The sequence below is a fragment of the Panthera onca genome, chromosome A3 (genome assembly GCF_046562875.1).
Source record: "Panthera onca isolate mPanOnc1 chromosome A3, mPanOnc1 haplotype 2, whole genome shotgun sequence".
Classification (NCBI taxonomy): Eukaryota; Metazoa; Chordata; class Mammalia; order Carnivora; family Felidae; genus Panthera; species Panthera onca.
Genome location: NC_138341.1, coordinates 20909250 through 20932028, shown reverse-complemented (window position 1 = coordinate 20932028; position 22779 = coordinate 20909250). Strand labels below are relative to the sequence as shown.

Here is a 22779-nt window from a genome sequence, read left to right as displayed (position 1 = left end):
GATTCAGGCAAAACTGTCAATGAATGCTAAAAACCGTCTGGTGAAAGACCGTTGGGGAATGGGCGAGTCACACGGTGCTATGATACCACTTTACAGATTACTTACTAATTGCAAAGGAAAAAAATGTACCTTTATAATCAAAAGACCTGGCAGTCTGACCATGACTGAGTGGTTAGATTTAGCATCACATATCATGTGCCTCCTGACATGACAGAATACCACGTGCGTAAACCCATAAAGCATTCTTCCCAAATACTGTTTAACCTGAAACTAATCAAGCCTCTAGAACGCATCTCCAGTTTACAGGAAATTCATAAGGGAAGTTAAATATCACCATGAAGAAACATTAAGAATATGGGACATTCCATCAAACAGGTGGCCTAGAGTTTTCAAAAGTCCCTGTCCTTTGGGGCACGGGAATGTTGGGGGAGAAAGAAAATGTTCTAAACTGAAGAGACTAAAAGAGACCTATCCATTTGTAATATGAACCTCGACTGCGTCCTGGTTTGGGGGGAAAAAAAAACTAATGAAAGAAAAGACATTCTTGGAACAATTATGGGGGAATTGACTATGAACTGAACATTACTAGTTATGGAATCACTGTTACTGTTTTAGCTGTAGTAACAACATCCTGGAGGTCCTTATGCTCAGGAGATAAACACTTGAAGTATTTAGGGCTGAAGTTTCAAGATGTCTGCAACTCACTGTCAAATGCTTTATTAAACTATATAGACATGGCCAAATGGTTAACAATTATTAAATCTAGGTGGGAGGTATTTAGGTGCTCACTATATTATTCTTTCAATTTTATTGTACACTTGACAGTTTTTAAAATAAGAAGTTGTGGAAAAACTTGCAAAGCACCAGTCTGGGATCATAATCAGAAATAGGACGGGGTGCCTGGGTGGCTCAGTCGGTTAAGTGGCCAGCTTCGGCTCAGGTCATGATCTCACGGTCTGTGGGTTCGAGCCCCACGTCAGGCTCTGTGCTGACAGCTCAGAGCCTGGAGCCTGTTTCAGATTCTGTGTCTCCCTCTCTCTGCCCCTCCCCTGTTCATGCTCTGTCTCTCTCTGTCTCAAAAATAAAACATTAAAAAAAAAATTGAAAAAAAAAAAAAAAAAAAAAAAAAAAGAAATAGGAAAACAAGGGGTAACCAGGTGGCTCAGTTGCTTAACCATCCATCCGACTTCAGCTCAGGTCATGATCTCACGGTTCGCTGAGCTTGACTCCATGTCAGGCTCTATGCTGACAGCTGGGAGCCTAGGGCCTGCTTCAGATTCTGTGCCTCCCTCTGTCTCTGCCTGAGCGCCCACGCCCCCCCGCCACCCCCATCCCACTCGCATTGTCTCAAAGATAAACATTAAAAACATTTTTTTAATGAAAAAATAAGCTAGTTTTAGGGAAAAGATAATTTTTATTTTTCAATTTTTGTTTATTTTTTTTGAGTAGGCTCCATACCCAATGTGGGGTTCAAACTCACAACCCTGAGATCAAGAGTCACGTGCTCTACCAACTGAGTCCAGGCACCCTGGTAAGTTTTATTTTTGATACACTGCACTTGGAAGTGTCTAAGGGGTCAAGTTTAGAGATTTGGGACCCTCCACATAGCAAAATAAAGATTAAGTAGATGAGATTTTTTTTAAGGAAAAGCATGCATACATAGAAATGCAATGCCGTAAGAACTAAAACTTGCGAAATACTTGTAAGAAAGTTAAAAAGATCCAGTTTTTTAAAGTAGGGAAAAATCATTCAGAAGATGGAAGGAAAATCTTAAAGGCATAATATGAATAAGTCAAAGGAGCTCTTCCTCTCGGTCCCATATTGAACTCGAGTTGGAAGAGGCGAGTCCGGTCTCAAAATGGAGGTAAAACCGCCGCCTGGTCGCCCCCAGCCCGACTCCGGCCGTCGCCGCCGCCGCCGGGGGGAGGAGGGCCATGATCCAAAGGAACCAGAGCAGTTGAGAAAACTGTTTATTGGTGGTTTGAGCTTTGAAACTACAGATGATAGTTTAAGAGAACATTTTGAAAAATGGGGCACACTTACAGATTGTGTGGTGATGAGAGACCCCCAAACAAAACGTTCCAGGGGTTTTGGTTTTGTGACTTACTCTTGTGTGGAGGAGGTGGATGCAGCAATGTGTGCTCGACCACACAAGGTTGATGGGCGTGTAGTGGAACCAAAGAGAGCTGTTTCTAGAGAGGATTCTGTAAAGCCTGGTGCCCATCTAACTGTGAAGAAAATTTTTGTCGGTGGTATTAAAGAAGATACAGAAGAATATAATTTGAGAGACTACTTTGAAAAGTATGGCAAGATTGAAACCATAGAAGTTATGGAGGACAGGCAGAGTGGAAAAAAGAGAGGATTTGCTTTTGTAACTTTTGATGATCATGATACAGTTGATAAAATTGTTGTTCAGAAATACCACACTATTAATGGGCATAATTGTGAAGTGAAAAAGGCCCTTTCTAAACAAGAAATGCAGTCTGCTGGATCGCAAAGAGGTCGTGGAGGTGGATCTGGCAACTTTATGGGTCGTGGAGGAAACTTTGGAGGTGGTGGTAACTTTGGCCGCGGGGGAAACTTTGGTGGAAGAGGAGGCTATGGTGGTGGAGGTGGTGGCAGCAGAGGTAGTTATGGAGGAGGTGATGGTGGATATAATGGATTTGGAGGTGATGGTGGCAACTACGGTGGTGGTCCTGGTTATAGTAGCAGAGGAGGCTATGGTGGAGGTGGACCAGGATATGGAAACCAAGTTGGTGGATATGGTGGCGGTGGTGGAGGATATGATGGTTACAATGAAGGAGGAAATTTTGGAGGTAACTATGGTGGTGGTGGGAACTATAATGATTTTGGAAATTATAGTGGACAACAGCAATCAAATTATGGACCCATGAAGGGGGGCAGTTTTGGTGGAAGAAGCTCGGGCAGTCCCTATGGTGGTGGTTATGGATCTGGTGGTGGAAGTGGTGGATATGGTAGCAGAAGGTTCTAAAAATTTTCAGAAGAAAAGGGCTACAGTTCTTAGCAGGAGAGAGAGCGAGGAGTTGTCAGGAAAGCTGCAGGTTACTTTGAGACAGTCGTCCCAAATGCATTAGAGGACCTGTAAAAATCTGCCACAGAAGGAACGATGATCCATAGTCAGAAAAGTTACTGCAGCTTAAACAGGAAACCCTTCTTGTTCAGGACTGTCATAGCCACAGTTTGCAAAAAGTGCAGCTATTGATTAATGCAATGTAGTGTCAATTAGATGTACATTCCTGAGGTCTTTTATCTGTTGTAGCTTTGTCTTTTTCTTTTTCTTTTCATTACATCAGGTATATTGCCCTGTAAATTGTGGTAGTGGTACCAGGAATAAAAAATTAAGGAATTTTTAACTTTTCAAAAAAAAAAAAAAAAAAAGTCAAAGGAAGACGGGGTCAAGTACAGCTGACAGGTCAATGCTAGAGAATACAAAGAGACCAAGGCCTGGGAAAAGGCCTGGGGAAAGGCCTGTGCATTTAGTGACCACAAAAGCCATTACAGAGAGAAGCTCCCGAAAGTATGGTTCCTGAAGAACAGTAGGAATGGAAATAATTATTATGAGATTAAAGGAAATGAATGGTAAGAAAAGAGAAGTAACTGCTGCTTTCATTCATTTTTAAAGTCTGGCAGGAAGAGAAGAAAAAGAATCAGATGGGCAGAAATGTCACCTGAGTGTTTTTTCAAACTAGAAGAGACCTGTGGCTGGTTTCTGAAGACACAGAAACAAGGCACTGATGAAAAATGAATGAGGTGATGCTTCACATGCTACTCCCACTGCAGAAACAGCCACACATTGTAGGACTTTCACCAAATTACTCACCTGGCTCAATCTCCTGTAACCATACCTAATTTTACATTCTTACTTGGCTTACACATGGATCTTCAAGTCTCATTCTAGGCTTCTTTGTAGATAAATATTAGCTCCCATCTAAAACAATCATCAGGGGCGCCTGGGTGGTTCAGTCGGTTAAGTGTCTGACTTAGTCGGCTCAGGTCATGATCTCCCGGTTTGTAAGTTCGAGCCCCATGTCGGGCTCTGCGCTGACAGCTCAGAGCCTGGAGCGTGCTTCTGATTCTGTGTCTCCCTCTCTCTGCCTCTCCCCCGCTTACATTCTGTCTCTCTCTCTCTCAAAATAAATAAATAAAATAAAATAATCACCAAATACATACATTGTATTTGCATTGATCGGTTATAACTAGCTAGCTAGCTACAGTGCTCGTGAAGGAATACTGTCACACTAAGAAACTGTTTGTCAAGCCCGCAAAATAAACACTGCTGACACCTACCAGCTGCTTGAATTTGTTTTGCACACATGGCCAAAATGGAGCGTCAGTAAATCTTGAAAAAGCTAGTAGGTGTGTGTTTCTCACCACATAAAAGGTAATATATCCTAGATATGGAAATCCTATTAAACATGTTTCACGTGTAAAAACTAGAGTAACAACTAAAATAAAACTGCATTTACTTACAAAAGTGCTGCTCTAGCCAAATCATGTGGCATCAGTTCCTTATATCTGAGGAAAGAAAAGAAACAATTTAAACTAAAAGCCTAGAACATTAACAGTGTTTTCATTCTATTTGAAACACCTAGAGATACCATCTAATATGCTCCTGCAAATGAACTTCATGATCTAAGGCAGTCCAGCATTCCAAATGAAGCAATATCGTGACTACTATTTGTCATCCTTCGCAATCTGGCGGGCCTGAACTCCTATTGAGCTGGCTAAGAATCTAACCAAGATGTGGCCCGGTATCTTATTGTTCGTCAGGACATATGTTACACGCTCTTTAAAACTAAACTCCACCTTCTCAGTTCTCTTTACTTCATTTTTTAAAATAGATTATTTTTCAACGTCCAAAGGGACCTGAGGGATGTATTAGGACTTTTTCAGAAACTTTTTGAAGTAATTTAAGATCTACGACAGAACTGGAAAGACCGAACAGAGATCCAGAATACCCTTTGCCTGGCTTCCTCTAATGCTAATATCTTATCCAACCATGACGCACCAGTCGACACTAAGAAATTGGTACTGCTACAACATTTGCTAAGCTGCTAACTTTATCTGGATCTCACCAGTTTTTCTACCAATGCCTGCTTCCTGTTCTGTTCTAAATACCAAATCCATGTACTTAGTTGTCATGCCTTTGTTTCCTCCAATCTGTGACAGTTTCTCAGCCTTTCCTTGTCTTTGTGACCTTGACATTTGAAGACTAGGGTCATGGGTTTGGGGGAAGAATGCCAGAGAAGTGAAGTGCCCTTCTCATTGCTTCATATCAGAACGTGCATGATAGCAACATGTCTTATTACTAGTGAATCACTTGGTTAAAGCAGTATCTGCCCGTTTTCATCACTATTTTTCCCTTTCTGTACTCAAGTTGACTATAGAAGTGAGTCACCAGTCTGGACCTCACTCGAAGGGAGGAGAATTCAGCTCTACTTCCTACTGGAAGGAATAACAAAGGATCTGTGGACATGTTAAAAGCACCACAGTAATTAATAAATATTTAGGGGGAGAGAGTTGAGGCAACGCAAGTATCTCGTTTCTCAACATTTCTCACCTACTAATTTTAGCATTCATTCATAAATCCTCCTTGCAGCAATTACTACTGTGGTGTTCCAATGGTGATTCATTTCTTTTCATCATTCCTTCTATATTTATTAGCTGAAATTCTTTGGTAAAGATGATGTGTCCCTTCTCTCTCATTTATGTATTTATTCAATTATTTATTTATTTATGTAAGATAGGATTCACATAAATATTTATTCTTTGGGTTACGATGTAATACTCTATTTTATTGGTCAAATTGTTCTAGCTTTCATCATTGGAAGTTATTTCAGATTGGTCCCTTGTCCTTTTCCCGTGTCTTTTTTTTTTTTTTTTTTTTTTCTTAAAGCACTTCTTCACTTCCAGGCACTACAAAATGCTCCAGCCTCATCTTGTATTTTCTCTGGCTCAGCCCTGGTCACTCTTCTAGGCAGGCCTGGCTCCTTATACTGAAGAACGGTATTTAGAAACCAAGCTCTGCATGCAAACTCTGTTTAAATGTCAAAAATAAATTCCCTTTAAGTCAAAGATTAGGCCATTGGATTGAATAAGTTCATTCTACAAGTTCCTGAAAATCAAAACCTAAAAATCCAAAAATGTTTTTATTTTAATTCTGAATCACAGAAGAATCCAAAAATGTTTTTATTTTAATTCTGAATCACAGAAGAATTATCTGTAGTTTTCCAAATCTTTCAGAGGTAAAATGAGTTCCCTCAAATTTAGAACAGAATAATCTGGGGAAACATTGTGTGTCAATTTTAAAATGTCCAAACACTAAATTATCATTTTACAATGTTAACGCTCACATTCCTACCCTTCTCTACAAGGATGATTAGCAGATTCCCAAATCCCACTGCTGGCATCCATTCCTACGAGTGCTTCCCAAATGCCCTCCCCTTTTAAGAACCTTGTCTTCCAAATAGCACTCAAGTTAAAAGCAAAGTTTCCTCAAATTGAACAGAAGATCTTTTTCCACTTAGAAAATCATCTATTATATATAGAAGACCTATTTGTCACCTCAATCATAACATCAATCTCATGACTTGATTATTTGTCTTCTTTATAAATTCTTCTCCCTATATTGTCACTTTTGTTCTTTACATAAATATTACCTTGAAATTTTTTCCTTCTTTTCTATCAACTTTAATTTCTTATGTTATTCCAAGTTTATCTCTTCTCTGTACCACTAAGTTGCCCCACGTACTTTGTCATCTCAGTCAGTTAAGATCCTGAATTAAACTAAAACACAACCACAAACAACAAAAGGAACCCCATATCAATGTGCTGAATATCTCAAATCAAACTTTAGGCAAATACTAATTACCAAAAAAAGTGTTTAAATAACGTAAGTAAATGAGATAGCTGAACGTGTTCAAATTTCTTAATAACTAGTAAAACAGCTGGAAACAAATACCTACATAGTATATAAGGAACCCTTACAAAAAAAGAATTGTCTTCCTAGCCTAGAACTTTCTACTCTTGACAGAACTTTCTTTTTCTACCCTGCTGCTGCGAAGTACGAGGCTCTCCTGTCCTCAGTTTCCTGCTGCTACAGCTTGAGATTCTTACTTTTACTGCTCTTGTCAGTAGAGGAAAAGATTACAGAGAAAAATGGCTTTACGATGCTGAGACAAGAGGGTGAGTGAAGAATCTTCACCACCACTCACTTACAGCATTAATTCTGTAAGAAAATACTCTCTAGGTTCTAAACCATATGTTTAAAAAAGAACGTGTACTGTTTGTGTATGTACACACACACAAAGGTATGCATCTTTGACAAACACACTGCTCTGCGCCTTGCTCTTTACACTTAACACATCCTCAGAAACTTTCTATATTAGTATATATTGATAGGCCTCACTCCTCTTAGCAGATGCCCAACATTCCCCAGTGCAGTAAGTTAGTGACTGCTTGTTCAAAATATGAGTATCAAAACAACCTAAACAAAACAGAACTAGTGTTTCACTTAGTTTGAACCTAGTTACCAAAGCCCATTATCAGCTTTTGGACAGACTAGGCCCCACTTGGGGATACAAAGCAGCAGACAAGTCTAAGGAGAACAGCAGTTTGGTTCTGGGAGATTTCTGTGCTCATCTAGGATCATTCTGGTTCTATTCACTTGGGGTTGTGCTATGCTGGGATTTTGACCAGCCTGTCAACTGCAATTCTGATCAGGAAGCCAAAGCAATGAATTAAAGGCCCTTCTGAATACCCACTGGCCCACAGCCTCGGTATTCAAACTTCTGAACAAGGACAGAAACAAGGTACTTATCTCCAGACAAGGAAAGCATACCTTTGCTGGAACCAAGGCATCTGGATCCACACTAGGTTTTCAAAATTGGTCTGGTTCAATCTAAAACTATACTAGGCTTGTTCATGAGAAAAGATGAAAAACAAATTTTGCCATTTTATTTTACCACTGGCCTTATTCTGTATTGATTTCATAAAGAATGCTATGCGTACATTAACCCACTAGCGACAGTATTACCGACTGGGTTACATTTGCAAAGACCACTTCTGAAAGTGTCTTAAAAGAAGAAATAAATAAAGTTACGTGTTAATTAACCAGATTTTAGTAATCATTCACAACGTATACACGTATGAAATCATCACATTGTATACCATAAAAATCATGTTGTACAACCTAAATATATACAATTTTTATTTGCCAGTGATACCCTGAATAAAGCTGGAAAAGAAAAAAGAAAAAAAGAAGAGAACACAATCATTTAATACTTACGAAGTGCCCGACTGCAAAAATGGAATGCGAACACCCTCCACCACCACAATATTCCTTATATTGGGTTTGGCTAAGGTTTTCTTTGACTTGGTCTGGGCGGCTTTAAGGTAAAGTTCAAAGAACTATTAATTCAAATATATGAAGTCAGATGACTTTTTACCTTTTCAAAAATAGACATTCTAAGAATTACAACATTTAATGCCAAGCTGCATTTGCCACTTACCAAACCAGTTCAATTAAAATTTTTTAAAAAAGGCTAACTGGGGCGCCTGGGTGGCGCAGTCGGTTAAGCGTCCGACTTCAGCCAGGTCACGATCTCGCGGTCCGTGAGTTCGAGCCCCGCGTCAGGCTCTGGGCTGATGGCTCAGAGCCTGGAGCCTGTTTCTGATTCTGTGTCTCCCTCTCTCTGACCCTCCCCCGTTCATGCTCTGTCTCTCTCTGTCCCAAAAATAAATAAAAAATTAAAAAAAATAAAAAATAAAAAAGGCTAAGAAACTGACTAGCATTTACAAGTTTCCAAACGATATTTAAGGTAAATACAGAGATTATACCTAATAATGGTATATTCATTAATGAGAGTATTCATGCCATTAACGAAATTGTTTCTTTTTATCAAGTGTTTGACAATCACATTGAGAGCAGCCAATGTGTCACAGGTCTTCCCTTAATATTAGAAGTCCCGGGGTGCCTGGATGGCTTAGTCCTGCAACTGAGAGCATGCAACTCTTGATATCAGGGTTGTTAAGTTTGAGCCCCACATTGGGTATAGAGATTACTTTAAAAAATAAAAATCTCAAAAAAAAAAAAAAAAAGTCTCAATAAACGATATCTACTCTTCACATAGCTTAGTATTCTTATTTTTATGTAGAAATAAAAGCCATTTGGTTGGTGATTATTGCCATTCTGCAAAAACCTAGAATGCCTCCTGATTCTGTTTGACTCAATTTATATAGTTTCTTTCCAACATCAAAAGAGCAACCTTCGTGCCAGTATAGGACTGGCACAAAAATAGACTCAGATCCCATAGAACACAACAGAGAGCCCAGAAATAAACCCATGCTTGTATGGTCAATTAATCTATGACAATGGAGGCAAGAACATACAATGGGGAAAAGACAGTTTCTTCAACAAATGGTGTTGGGAAAATCAAACAGCGACATGCAAAGAATTGAAACTGGACTACTTTTTCTTACACCACACACAAAAATAAACTTTGATGAGTTAAAGACCTATATGTGAGACCCGAAACCATGAAGTTCCTAGAAGAGAGCACAAGAAGTAATTTCTTTGATATCGGCTGTAGCGGTACGTTTCTAGATACGTCTCCTGAGGCAAGGGAAACAAAAGCAAAAATAAACTATTGGGACTACATCAAAATCAAAAGTTTTTACACAGCAAAAGAAAACATCAACGAAACAAGGCAACTTACTGAATGGAAGAAGATATTTGCAAATGATATATCCGGTAAGAGGTTAATATCCAAAATATATAAAGAATTTATACAACTCAACACCAAAAAAACCCAAATAATCTGATTAAAAATGATAGAGTGTCTGAACATTTTTCCAAAGAAGACATACAAATGGCCAACGGACACATGAAAAGATGCTCAACACCACTAATCATCAGGCAAATGCAAATCAAAACTACAATGAGATCACCTTACACCTGTCAGAATGGCTAAAATCAAAAAGACAAGAAATAACAAGTGTTAATGAAGATGTGGAGAAAAAGGAACCCTTGTGCACTACTGGGAAAAAACACAAATTGGTGCAGCCAATGTGGAAAACATTATGGAGGTTCTTCAAAAAATTAAAAACAGAAATACTGTATGATCTAGGGTCACCTGGGTGGCTCAGTCAGTTATGTGCCCAACTTCGGCTCAGGTCATGATCTCACGATTCGCGAGTCTGAACCCTGCATCGGACTCTGTGCTGACAGCTTGGAGCCTAGAGCCTGCTTTGGATTCTCTATCTCCCTCTCTCTCTGCCCCTCCCCACTCACACTCTGTCTCTCTCTCTCAAAAATAAACAAGCAATGAAGAAAAGAAGAAAAGAAAAGAAAAAAGAAAAGACAAGACATACCATATGACCTAGGAATTCCACTTCTGGGTACGTACCCAAAGAATACAAAAACACTAATTCAAAAAGATATACACACCCCTGTGTATACTGCAGCATTACTGAGAATAGCCAAAATAGGAAGCAACCCAAGCGCCCACCCATAGATGAATGAATAAAGATGTGATGTGTACACACACATACACGCACTCAATCAAATATTACTCAGCCATAAAAAAAGAATGATATCTTGGCATCTGTGACATGGATGAACCTAGAGGGTATAATGCCAAGTGAAGTAAGTCAGAGAAAGACAAATACCATATTATTTCACTCATATGTGGAATTTAAGAAACAAAACGAATGAACAAAGACAAGAAGAGACAAAAAAACAGACTCTTAAATACAGAGAACTGGTGGGTTGCCAGAGGGGAGGTAGGTGGGGGAAATGGGTAAAGTAGACGAAAGGGATTAAGCATACACTTATCTTGATGAGCACTAAGTACAGAACTGCCGAATCATCACGTTGCACACCTGACCCTAATATAACAGAGTTAATTATACTTCAATTAAAAAAGAGCAACCCGGGGGCGCCTGGGTGGCCCAGTCGGTTAAGCGTCTGACTTCGGCTCAGGTCAGGATCTCGCGGTCCGTGAGCTCGAGCCCCGCGTCGGGCTCTGGGCTGGTGGCTCAGAGCCCGGAGCCTGCTTCCGATTCTGTGTCTCCCTCTCTCTCTGCCCCTCCCCCATTCATGCTCTGTCTCTCTCTGTCTCAAAAATAAATAAAGGTTAAAAAAAATTTTTAAAAAGAGCAACCTTTCTCTAATTTTTTAATTAAAAAAAAAAAAAACATGAATACATGCTTGTGGCAAAGACACAAAAACAAAAACACACAACTCTAAAAGATGGAGAGTAAAACTAAAGTTCCCTCTTGATGCCCTCCCCTGTCCTATCATTTCCTTTGAAGGAGATACTGCTAATTTGGCGTATAACTTTCAAACTTTTTTCTCTTTGAAGTTACATACATGCATACACTTATGTGTTATGTACAGTCTTCTGACCTGACCACACCTACTGATATCATAGAGAACTATTTATGATAAATATCCACAATCAACTTGAAGGAAACAATGGTCAGAGCTAAGAACCACGATAAAATGGGGTACAGATTCCCCTGTCAGCTGTAACAGAGGTGTGCTGGTGCAGGACACAAAGGCACAGGGAGATCAGCAAGGAGACTCTGGCAGACTCAAGCATGTGGTACTAAAAGCCAGGATACAGGCAGTCTCAGTGTATGAATGGAAGGAAGGGACCACGACAAGAGATTTTATCAAGGAAGACGAGGCATCCCGGTGACCAATCAGATATGGAAAGAACGGACAACAGGATTATAAAGGAAGTTTAGAGACTAAGAAAACCTAACTATTCTACACAGAGTAACAACTGGTTTGGGAAGAAAAATGACTTCACTCCTAAATATGCTGACTTCGAAGTGACAGAGAGACACCCAGGTGGGTATGTCCGCTTGACGAGGTAAAGCTCTGAAGACAAATGGGGTGTAGATGGGAGACCCATGAAGTACTTGCAGTTCGGAACACGGAAGAACAAGAGGCAGGTTTGACAGCAGCAGCTCACCCATCCCCCCTCTAAAGGGAGCTGGGCAGCCACAGACACCTCATCCCTGAGCCCACGGCCAAAGCTGATTAGATTCCAGGTGGGTCCTGGACCACCAAAGGACAATCCAGAGAGTGGCCAGCCAGTAACCCATGTCACCCACCTGTAAGTGATAAGCTGTGCCAGTCAGATTCTCTCTCTTAGGAATCTATGCAAAGAAGCACGAAGACAAATACTGATTAGTGGAAGCTGAAAGGATGCTGAGGGAAAACCAGGGTACTGGTCAACTGAAGTCACTTGTAAGCCAGTTATGGGGAAGCAAAAGCCTTGAGTGAGCAAAGAAGCCAGCAGGCAGAGTGAAGAAGGATGTAAAGAAAGAAGAGAAAAGCCAGGAAAGAACACACCACATGTCCAGGAGAAGACAGAGTAGCTGGTCCCTAGGGCTTCCTGGTCCCTACCGCCTTCCCAGCTGCAGCACACTCAAGCCCTCTTATCCTTCACTTGAGCGGGTCCATTACTCACAATTAAGGACTTGGATCTGTTGACCTCCCTACATTCAGAGGGCAGGGGGAAGGTGTGGGACAGAAGGTGAACTTGAGAGACAGCAGGAGACTCAGTAGAGATCAATGCCTGACAGCAAAAGCAGGAGAGAATCAAGGAGCACAAGATGGTCAAATGATTCAATACTCAAGGAGAACGAGGACTGGAAAGAGGCCATGAAATTGGAAGATGTGCAGATTACTCGTGACTGACCTTGGAGACAATAAAGAAATAAGGGGAAGTCAGATGACATGCCATCGTGTCCTTCCACTGACCACATGTCCCTTTTATACACTTCCAGATACAATTCAAATTCCTAACTCTTCTAATGAATTCCTGGCTTCACTAGGTTCCACCTCAACTTTCCCAAAGCATTTTCCCCTATTCAACACGTAACAAGAAGAGTGAGCCCCAGTCCCTCACACTGCTCGTGGGCTCATTTCAACCTCCCTGCCTTCATTCATGTACCCTCCCATCCGAGTGGCCTCTGCTAATTCTTACTTATCCCTCAAGGCTGGTTCACATTCCACCTCCTAGGAAACCTGTCCCTGATAACTAAGGTTACCTATAGTTTTTGCCTCTGATCTTCTGGCAACCTCTGGGGAAAAAATTGGCTATTCAAAACAATTTGGCATATTATAAAGCAATTAAACTAATGTTACAAACCACATTTAAAAATAATATTTGCTACTCATTATGTACTGAAGTCACCCAATGGTCTCTCATTCTGTTTCTTGTGCACACTGGCTCCCAACCACATCAGAATTTTCTCAAAGGCTCCTTTTTATGTATTCCACAATGTATTCTAAGAAACTGAGTTGGGGATTAAAATATCTGGGTTCAAGTCCCTGCCCTGCCAAAACTTTACTATTTGCTGAACTAGATGGCCTCAAAAGGCTCCTCCCAACTCCAAAACCTAGGATTTTATGGCTGATACTCATTCTATATTTTACATATATAATTAAAGTCAAAGCAGATATGTTACATATTATCCCAGTGGTATACACATGTGTGTATACAGACACATAACATATATAGATATAAACACTGAACCAGCCCATAATCTCCAGTCTAATGACCGAAAACACCAACAAATTCTGTATCCCTCTACTCTAAATCCTTCATCCTAAGAGTTGTCAAGTAAGGACATTCACATGAGCTTCAAGAGGAGTAAGTTACAAAATTACTGCAACCTAAAACCTGTTCAGCATATGCCTCCCACCCCCACCCCCACCAGCTGGTCACATTCCTTTGTCTTATCATGTGCCTTCCTGCACACGATCAGCATCAACAGAAATCACTGTTATGGCACAAAAACAGACACTCAGATCAATGGAACAGAATAGAGAACCCAGAAATGGACCCACAAACGTATGGCCAACTAATCTTTGACAAAGCAGGAAAGAAGAGCCAATGGAATAAAGACAGTTTCTTCAGCAAGTGATGCTGGGAAAACTGGACAGCGACAGGCAGAAAAATGAACCTGGACCACTTTCTTACACCATACCCAAAAATAAACTCAAAATGGATGAAAAGACCTAAATGTAAGATAGGAAGCCATCAAAATCCTAGAGGAGAAAACAGGCAAAAACCTCTTTGACCTTGGCCGCAGCAACTTCTTACTCAACACGTCTCCGGAGGCAAGGGAAACAAAAGCAAAAATGAACTACAGGGACCTCACCAAAATAAAAACCTTCTGCACAGCAAAGGAAACAATCGGCAAAACTAAAAGGCAACTGGCAGAATGGGAGAAGATATTTGCAAACGACACATCAGATAAAGGGTTAGTATCCAAAATCCATAAAGAACTTATCAAACTCAACACCCAAAAAACAAATAATCCAGTGAAGAAATGGGCAAAAGACAAGAATAGACACTTCTCCAAAGACACCCAGATGGCCAACCGACACAGGAAAAAACGCTCAACATCACTCATCATCAGGGAAATACAAATCAAAACCACAACGAGATACCACCTCACACCTGTCAGAATGACTAACATTAACAACTCAGGCAACAACAGATGTTGGTGAGGATGCGGAGAAAGAGGATCTCTTCTGTGTTGCTGGTGGGAATGCAAGCTGGTGCAGCCGCTCTGGAAAACAGTACGGAGGTTCCTCAAAAAATTAAAAACAGAACTACCCTAGGACCCAGCAATTACACTACTAGGTATTTATCCATGGGATACACGTGTGCTGTTTCGAAGGGACACATGCACCCCCATGTTTATAGCAGTGCTATCGACAATAGCCAAAGTATGGAAAGAGCCCAAAAGTCCATCAATGGATGAATGGATAAAGAAGATGTGGTATGGTGTAATACAATGGAGTATTACTCGGCAATCAAAAAGAATGAAATCTTGCCATTTCCAACTCCGTGGATGGAACTGGAGGGTATTATGCTAAGTGAAATGAGTCAGAGAAAGACAAAAATCATATGACTTCACTCATATGAGGACTTTAAGAGACAAAACAGATGAACATAAGGGGAAGGGAAACAAAAATAATATAAAAACAGGGAGGGGGACAAAACAAAAGAGACTCATAAATATGGAGAACAAACCGAGGGTTGCTGGAGGGGTTGTGGGAGGGGGGATGGGCTAAATGGGTAAGGGGCATTAAGGAATCTACTCCTGAAATCATCGCTTCACTGTATACTAATTTGGATGTAAATTTTAAAAAATAAAAAATAAAGTTAAATTATAAAAAAAAAAAAAGAGAAATCACTGTTAGACACCAGGGATGTAAAAAGGTTCAGGTCTCACAAGGGCTTGCAATACAGTTGTGGAGACAGAAACAAATATAAAGAAAAATAGTCTAAATGCTGGGTAAATGCTTTCCCTCTGTTGGTATTCGGTTTGACCTTCTCCTTCAGTTGGCAAGAATCAGGTCTATTTATGTGACTGCATAGCAAAGGCATCAGGGCAAACATCTGAATTAGGGAAAAGGTAAATGAGACAGAAAGGAATTATTCTTCATGAGACTAAAACAAATCGATACTCTAGCTGGACTTTAGAGGCTAGAAGAAATCTATTTGTTATATGACAACATTAAACTTCGCTAGATGGGATTAGGCAATAGACCTCTGAGAATATACTATATGTAAAATATAAAAATATCAGGGTGCCTGGCTGCTCAGCCAGTGGAGCATGCAACTCTTGATCTCAGGGTTATGAGTTCAAGCCCCATGTTGCGCAGGGATCCTGCTTTAAAAAAATTTTTTTTAATTGTAAAAATATAGGGGTGCCTGGGTGGCTCAGTCATTTAAACATCCAACTCTTGGTTTTGGCTCAGGTCATGATCTCGTGGTTTTGTGGGTTCGAGCCTCACGTGGGGCTCTGCACCAGCAGTATGGAGCCTGCTTGGGATTCTCTTTCTCGCTCTTTCTGTCCCTCCCCCACTCCTGCTGTCTGTGTCTCTCAAATAAATTTAAAAAAAAACAAAAGCTTAAAAAAACATTTTAAAAAATTGTAAAAATATATATGTATCTAAAAATACCATTTTTCACTTATATTTAGTTTTCAAAGTGCTGTGAGATACCTTCATAACTATCTGAGACTCTAACAAGACTACAATTGTTATTCTTTTTTAGACAAAGAAATTAAAGCACAGGGAAGTAAAATGACCAGTTCAAGGTCACAGTGACCTGAGACAGAACTGGATGGAACAGAGTAAAGGTCTTCTGAATCCTGGTAAGATGCTTTTCTATTAAGCTATCATCGAAGTAGAAATAGCATAATAAAACCAAAATCGTTAAATCATACGTCAGTATAGGATCCGGGCAAAGAGAATAATGGCATGAACACGTCAGACTGTTTTTAGCTCTGGTCACTGAAGATACATACCTACAGCAGATTTACATACCTACACTGGGCTTACCAAGGGTCTACATGACCATATAAATTCAACACATTTCCCGACTAAACAACATTCTTTTATTAACGACTTCCCCAATCACCCCTATTTCAGGAATGGGTCCTCTCCCACATGTGGATTGACAGAGAAGCCCATCATTAACCGCAAATGTAAAAAAGCGAACTTTGTCTCAAAATGTCTGTATCCTAATCATCTCCAGGACTGACAGCCGACTACACTGACCAGCAAGGTACACAGAACGGCCGTGAGTCCATCAGTAGCCTCCTGGCAACCCTACACCATGTAACGTTATTACTGGCTAGCCCTATATTGTTTTAATGTGAAGGCAATCGTGATGTTCCTGTTGCTCAGAAAAAAGAGAGAATTGGCAAATTAGTCTTGGTTTTTATTCATAATTCACAAATCTAGAATCTAACTTTTAAACCAGAAGTGTTTATTTTATAAATTACTGTACCTGGGGCAGCTCGTAGCTGGGAGGAACAGCTTAGAGGTCTTAAAGCTGGAAGATAAAAACAGACTGTTTACAAAAAGCAGCACAATTCAATGTCTGTGTAAGTTACTTATAAATCCAACTCTAATCTTAAAAAGAAAGAAGAAATACTTACAAAATCTGAGGGCCCATTTTGATGTACTGGGAAGATTTTTAAGCGTGTAAGTCAAGATGGAAGTCATTGTGAAATCTAAAAAGAGGAGACCAAAAATATACCCTGGGTTACTTGAACAATTTTGTGGCTTATAGTCTATGATCTCATCTTATCCATGGTGGCTATAAAGTACTATAAAATTACTGTATTACAAACTATCCTTCCTCTGATAGTATAGCTACATTGACATGGCTTTCATAGTGTGTAAACCACTATTTTAAGCATTATTATTACACTCTTTGTAGGGACGAGAAAACTGAAGCACACAGGGACTGAGTGATTTGCCCAAAGATGCACAGCAGGTAAGGGGCAGAGCTGGGATCTGAAGCCAGGCAGTCCAGCTCCAGAGGTTACATCCTTCTCTAGGGTCAAAGGAGTAGAGAGATTGCTGGACATGACCATGAAGCCACCAATGTTAATTTGTTGACTTTGAAGGTTATGCTGTGATTAGATATAATGCCTTGTGCAATGTTTGTATGTGAAGAAATGTACACTAAAGAATTTAGGAATGGTATAGTGTCATGTCAACAACTTACTTTCAACTGCTGTAAGAAAAAAAAGGTCATGCATTGCTCTTGCGACTTTTTTTTTAAGTTTATTTTGTGTGTGTGTGTGTGTGTGAGAGAGAGAGAGAGAGAGAGAGAGAGAGCAAGAGAGAGCGTGAGCGAGCTGGGGAAGGGCAGAGAGAGGAGAGACTCCTAAGCAGGCTCCTTGCTGTCAGCAAGAAGCCCAGTGCAGGGCTTGAACCCACAAATCCTGATCTGAGCAAAAACCAAGAGTTGGAAGCTTAACGGAGCCACCCAGGTGCCCCTGCACTTATATTTTTAATAAGCTCATTATTGTTTCAAAATAACAAAAAAATGAAAAGACCCTACATATTAAAAATATTTAAAATACACTGCTTCCCTAAATTCTTCAAAAATGAATTCCTACAAATCAGTAAGAAAAATGGACAAAAGATATGCACACACTATTCATAAAAACAGAAATACAAATGGCTCTTAAATACATGAAGAGAAGTTCCTAAGGGAAAGGCAAATTAAAACCATAGAGACAGAATATTTGACCTGTGAAACTGGCAAAGGCTGGAAGGTTTGATACACTGTCTGTTAAGAGTATGCACAAGCAGGAGCTCTCCATACTACTGTAGAGAGGGCAAACTGGGGCAATCCCTACAGAGGGCAATTTGGCAATTCACTGTCACAACTACAGTTGCCTAGAACTTTTGACCCAGCAATTCCACTTCCATGAATCTATTTCAAGGACGTTAGGTACACATGAGACAGGATGCATTTCATTACTGAGTGTAACAGTGAAAGATCAGAAGAGTCAATAGGGAAGTGGTTAAGTAAACCAAACCACCACCACCCAGTGAAATATTATGCAGCTATGAAAGATAAGGAAATGGTTATGTACCACATAGTATATTGGTAACCTGTATTAAATGGAAAAAGTATAAAATAGGGGACAGCAGGTATTGTTCATGTTAAAAAGAGAAAAAAATAATGTATGTTATTTCCTTGTATCTGTGTAAAAATATCCCTGAAAGTAGAAAAACACATTAAAAAGGAAGAAAACTGAGGAGTGCCTAGGTGGCTTAGTTGGTTAAGTGTCCGACTCTTGATTTCAGCTCAGGTCACGATCTCACGGTTTGTGAGTTCGCTGGGCACGGTTTGTGAGTGTCACTGTGTTGACAGTGTGGAGCCTGCTTGGGATTCTCTCTCCCTCTTTCTCTGCCCCTCCCCACCTCTCTCTCAAAATAAGTAAATAAACCTAAAAAATAAAAAAAGAGGAAAGAAACTGAGTAAGTAGGGGGCAAGGTGTAAGGAAGACTTGGCATTTGTCCGTCTTTTATAATTTCTCAATTTTGAAACATGTTTTAACTTAAAAAAAAAAAAAGCTGGTGAGATTTGCCTATGAAGACTGTGGTAGCCAGCCTCCAAGACGGCTCCCAATAACCTCCACCTTTTGGTATTCCCATCCTTGTACAGTTGCCTCCCACATCATACAGCAGGTGGCCCATGTAAACAAAAGAATACAACACAAGTGACTGTGTCATTTCTGAGATCAGGCTATAAGAAACACTGTAACTTTGCTCTTGGTCCTTGTGATCCCTCACTCAGGGGGGAAGCCAGCTGGCACATCTCGAGCCAACACCTGTGAAAGGATTCACATGGTGAGGAACTGCCACCTCCTGCCAACAGTCACATGAGCTTGGACGTGGACCCTCAAGTACAGGCAAGCTCTCAGATGATGACAGCTCTGGGCAACATTCTGATTGCAACCTCATGAGAAATTAAGTCAGAACCACTGAACTAAGTCACCCCCCAAAAACTGTATGAAATAATAAATTTTTGTTTTAATCTGCTAAATTTTGGGGTAATTTGTTACAAAAATACAATAGAAAATATAAAAGTCTTGTTTAACTTCTCTTGGGTCTTTACAGACTAAAAAGAGGATGCCCTATGACTTCAATAAAGAAAAAAAATTACATTTTTCCAAATATATGGATTGAAAAGAGATGAAGGAATCCAAACTCCAGGCTCACCAGCCTAGGGATGCTCAAAAGACTTTGGCCAGGGAGAGACAAAGTGGCCCATGAGATGAGCACCACTGTTTCCAGAAGCTACCCATGATGCCACATGAGTCCTGGATACAAATTCCCTTAAGTTCATCTTAAGCATCATAAAAATAATCAAGCAAATGTCGATAAAGAAAAAGGAGTGGGTGTGGGGGACCTTGCTCCAATAGATACCAAAACTTTCTATAGAAATACCAGGAACTGGGGCACTTGGGTGGCTCAGTCAGTTAAGCATCCAACTTCAGCTCAGGTCATGATCTTGCTGTTCATGAGTTTGAGCCCTGCGTCGGGCTCTGTGCTGACAGCTCAGAGCCTGGAGCCTGCTTCGGATTCTGTGTCTCCCCCTCCCCCAATCACGCTCGCGCTCTCTCTCTCAAAAATAAAATAAACATTGGGGCGCCTGGGTGGCTCAGTCGGTGAGCGGCCGACTTCGGCTCAGGTCATGATCTCGCAGTCCGTGAGTTCGAGCCCCGCGTCGGGCTCTGTGCTGACGGCTCAGAGCCTGGAGCCTGTTTCAGATTCTGTGTCTCCCTCTCTCTGACCCTCCCCCGTTCATGCGCTGTCTCTCTCTGTCTCAAAAATAAATAAACATTAAAAAAAATTAAAAAAATAAAATAAAATAAAATAAACATTAAAAAAATAATTAAAAAACAACACGAGGAACTAATAGTGCAACGCTGCCACAGGAGCCATAAAACTAGTCAATAGAACAGGATGTAGCAAGTTCAGAAGCACACTCAAGTGCAAAAGAATTAAGTATGTAATAAAGATAACATTTGAAATAAACAAGAGAAAGATGAATTATTCAATGGATTTGTTGGGGAAAATGGCTAATCATTTGGAAAAAACTTTAGGCCCATAACTCATACATGCACAAATCAAGTCCAGACAGATTAATCTAATTATTCATAAGTTAACTATAAAAGTACTAGAAAAAAGTGTCAGAGAATATTTTCGTAATCTTATATGGGGCAAGCCTTCCAACATATGTCATAAAATCCCGAAGGCATAAAGGAAAAGAGAAACTAATGGATATGATTAAATTAACATGTAAATATCTACACAGCAAAAGATACTAAAAGAAAGTTAAAAGGCGAACAATAGATTCAGAAAAAATATTTGTAACACATAAAACAAAGGTTTAAGTAAAACAAAGGATTAGTATCCATAATCCATAAAGAACTGTTACAAATGACAGAAAAAAGAGAAATAATATACAATGGAATCTGTGGTTTTCACCCAAATATCCATTTCACCCCGCTATGCAGTTGCCATATGTCGTTTACATGGGATTGAATCCAGCCCAACTCCAGGGTTTAAACCAATTAGAATAATTTCATTTTCTTTGTCAAGATCATTGGTTCGGATAACCAAGGCCTAAAACAATTGTGCATGGTATTGACTTAGGGATAATCTAGTCAGTCTGACATGCAAATCTTCTGCCTGGAATTCTGGAATATAAATCTTTCCTTCTGCAGCTTGGCACAGCTACCACAGTTTGCAAACATGAAAAAAGTTCGTCTAAGCATAGAGAGCTGACCCCCGAAAGAGGACAGAGCCGAGACTTTCAGAAAAGGAAACTAGAAAAAAGGAAAACTGCATCATATCTGAAGTTCATCCTCCCTTTGTGCTTTTCAGCTATTAGTCAGTAAATCCCCTTTAATAAGCCGAGTTTAATTTTGTTCTTTGAAACTAAAAGCCTCCTTACTGATACACCACTAAAAAGACAAAAACAAATGAACAAGTCACAGAAGTAAAAATGTCAAATAAACAAAATATTAAATGTTCAACCTCACTAACAATAAAAATATTTTTAAAATCAAAACAAGGTATCATTGTGGGGTTGTAAGATTGGCAAAAATTAAAAATATGGCTAATACATAACTCTAGTAAGAACGGATCCATTTGAGCACTTCCATATACAGTTGGTAGTGGTGTAAACTGCTAAGGCCTTTTTGGAAGGCACTTTTTACTCATCTGACAAAATCTGAATTGCGAATCCTCGAATTGGTCTTTAACCTGTAGAAATACTCAAGACGTATATGTAGCATACACAGATCTCTGGCCTACAGAAAGAGTCAAGATGTTCATTGTAGCACCGTTTGGCTCAGTGGAACACTGGAACTAATGTAAAAGCACACCAGTAGGAAATGGTTAAATACACTACAGACATACCATGGAACACTGTACAGCAGTTTGGAAAGAAAAATGAAACACAGTATACATGTAAATACTGTCAGTGGAAAGATGTCCACAATATATATTAAATGAAAAAGCAACGTGCAGAACAATATATACAGTAAGACACCCACTTATTGCAGAGGGAGAAACAAGTCCATAAAGCTACGAGTCTACACACGGAATGAATAAAGGGCTTTCATTTTATATTCTTCTGTCTTCTCAAAAAAATTTTGTTACAATGAGCATTTTACTTTTTATGTACAGTTTAATTCTAGTTTTAAAGTCTACATAAATTAATATTTATATATATGTAAGTACACAAATGCATAAAAAATGTCCAGAAAAATACATTGCAAAATGTTAACAGTAGTTATCTCTGGGTAGTGGAATTATAGGTATATTTATTTTATTCTCTGTAGTTTCTGAAAAATACTTAATATTATGAAATCAATAATTAAAAATATATTTTAAAAAAAGAGACAAAGCAAACTACCCTATGGAAGGCTGACCTTTACTGTCATTTGCTCTAACCTTTAGGAAAGAGACATTTGAACTCAAGAATTTGGGAAGCGTGGAAACTCAGCAGAGTAGTCTAGAGCAGGGTGTGGAACTATAGAAAGATGCATGAAGTTACAGGCACCTGGGTGTAAAGAAAAGGAAAAACACCCTAGGTAAGTAATGAAAGCCAAATGGAGCGGCTTAACAGTTCACTGTTATAGTGTCATTAAGACAATATAATGGTGGCACAAAAACAGACGCTCAGATCAATGGAACAGAATAGAGAACCCAGAAATGGACCCACAAACGTATGGCCAACTAATCTTTGACAAAGCAGGAAAGAAGAGCCAATGGAATAAAGACAGTTTCTTCAGCAAGTGATGCTGGGAAAACTGGACAGCGACAGGCAGAAAAATGAACCTGGACCACTTTCTTACACCATACCCAAAAATAAACTCAAAATGGATGAAAAGACCTAA

The 22779-nt window shown here is 39.7% G+C and overlaps 2 protein-coding genes across 7 annotated transcripts in view; one reads left to right on the top strand and one right to left on the bottom strand.

Annotated features, from left to right (window-relative positions):
• The window catches only part of HADHB (hydroxyacyl-CoA dehydrogenase trifunctional multienzyme complex subunit beta), a 41980-nt gene that overhangs the window by 15939 nt on the left and 3262 nt on the right, over nucleotides 1-22779 (bottom strand). For 2 of the 5 annotated variants that reach the window (XM_060644990.3, XM_060644982.3), the window contains exons 2-5: nucleotides 17002-17076; nucleotides 16851-16895; nucleotides 8309-8408; nucleotides 4492-4536 (exon numbers count right to left, since the gene is read on the bottom strand). In XM_060644990.3, the coding sequence (XP_060500973.1) occupies nucleotides 4492-4536; nucleotides 8309-8408; nucleotides 16851-16895; nucleotides 17002-17068 (257 nt within the window). In that variant the 5' untranslated portion in view covers nucleotides 17069-17076. The remainder of the gene's footprint in view (nucleotides 1-4491; nucleotides 4537-8308; nucleotides 8409-16850; nucleotides 16896-17001; nucleotides 17077-22779) is intronic. The other 3 variants (XM_060645005.3, XM_060644999.3, XM_060644995.3) reach the window with 2 other exon arrangements.
• LOC144615966 (heterogeneous nuclear ribonucleoprotein A3-like) lies at nucleotides 1802-3374 on the top strand. Of its 2 annotated transcripts, XM_078444877.2 has the most exons (2): nucleotides 1802-1864; nucleotides 1931-3374. In XM_078444877.2, exons 1-2 carry the CDS (start codon nucleotides 1859-1861, stop codon nucleotides 2990-2992), a joined length of 1068 nt encoding a protein of 355 aa, XP_078301003.1. In that variant the 5' UTR covers nucleotides 1802-1858; the 3' UTR covers nucleotides 2993-3374. The 2 variants fall into 2 exon arrangements, with proteins under 2 accessions (XP_078301003.1, XP_078301002.1); XM_078444876.2 differs by having other exon boundaries at nucleotides 1808-3374.

Coding starts and splice junctions, on each gene's coding strand:
- LOC144615966 (XM_078444876.2), top strand. CDS start 1,859: ATGGAGGTAAAACCGCCGCCTGGTCGCCCCCAGCCCGACTCCGGCCGT.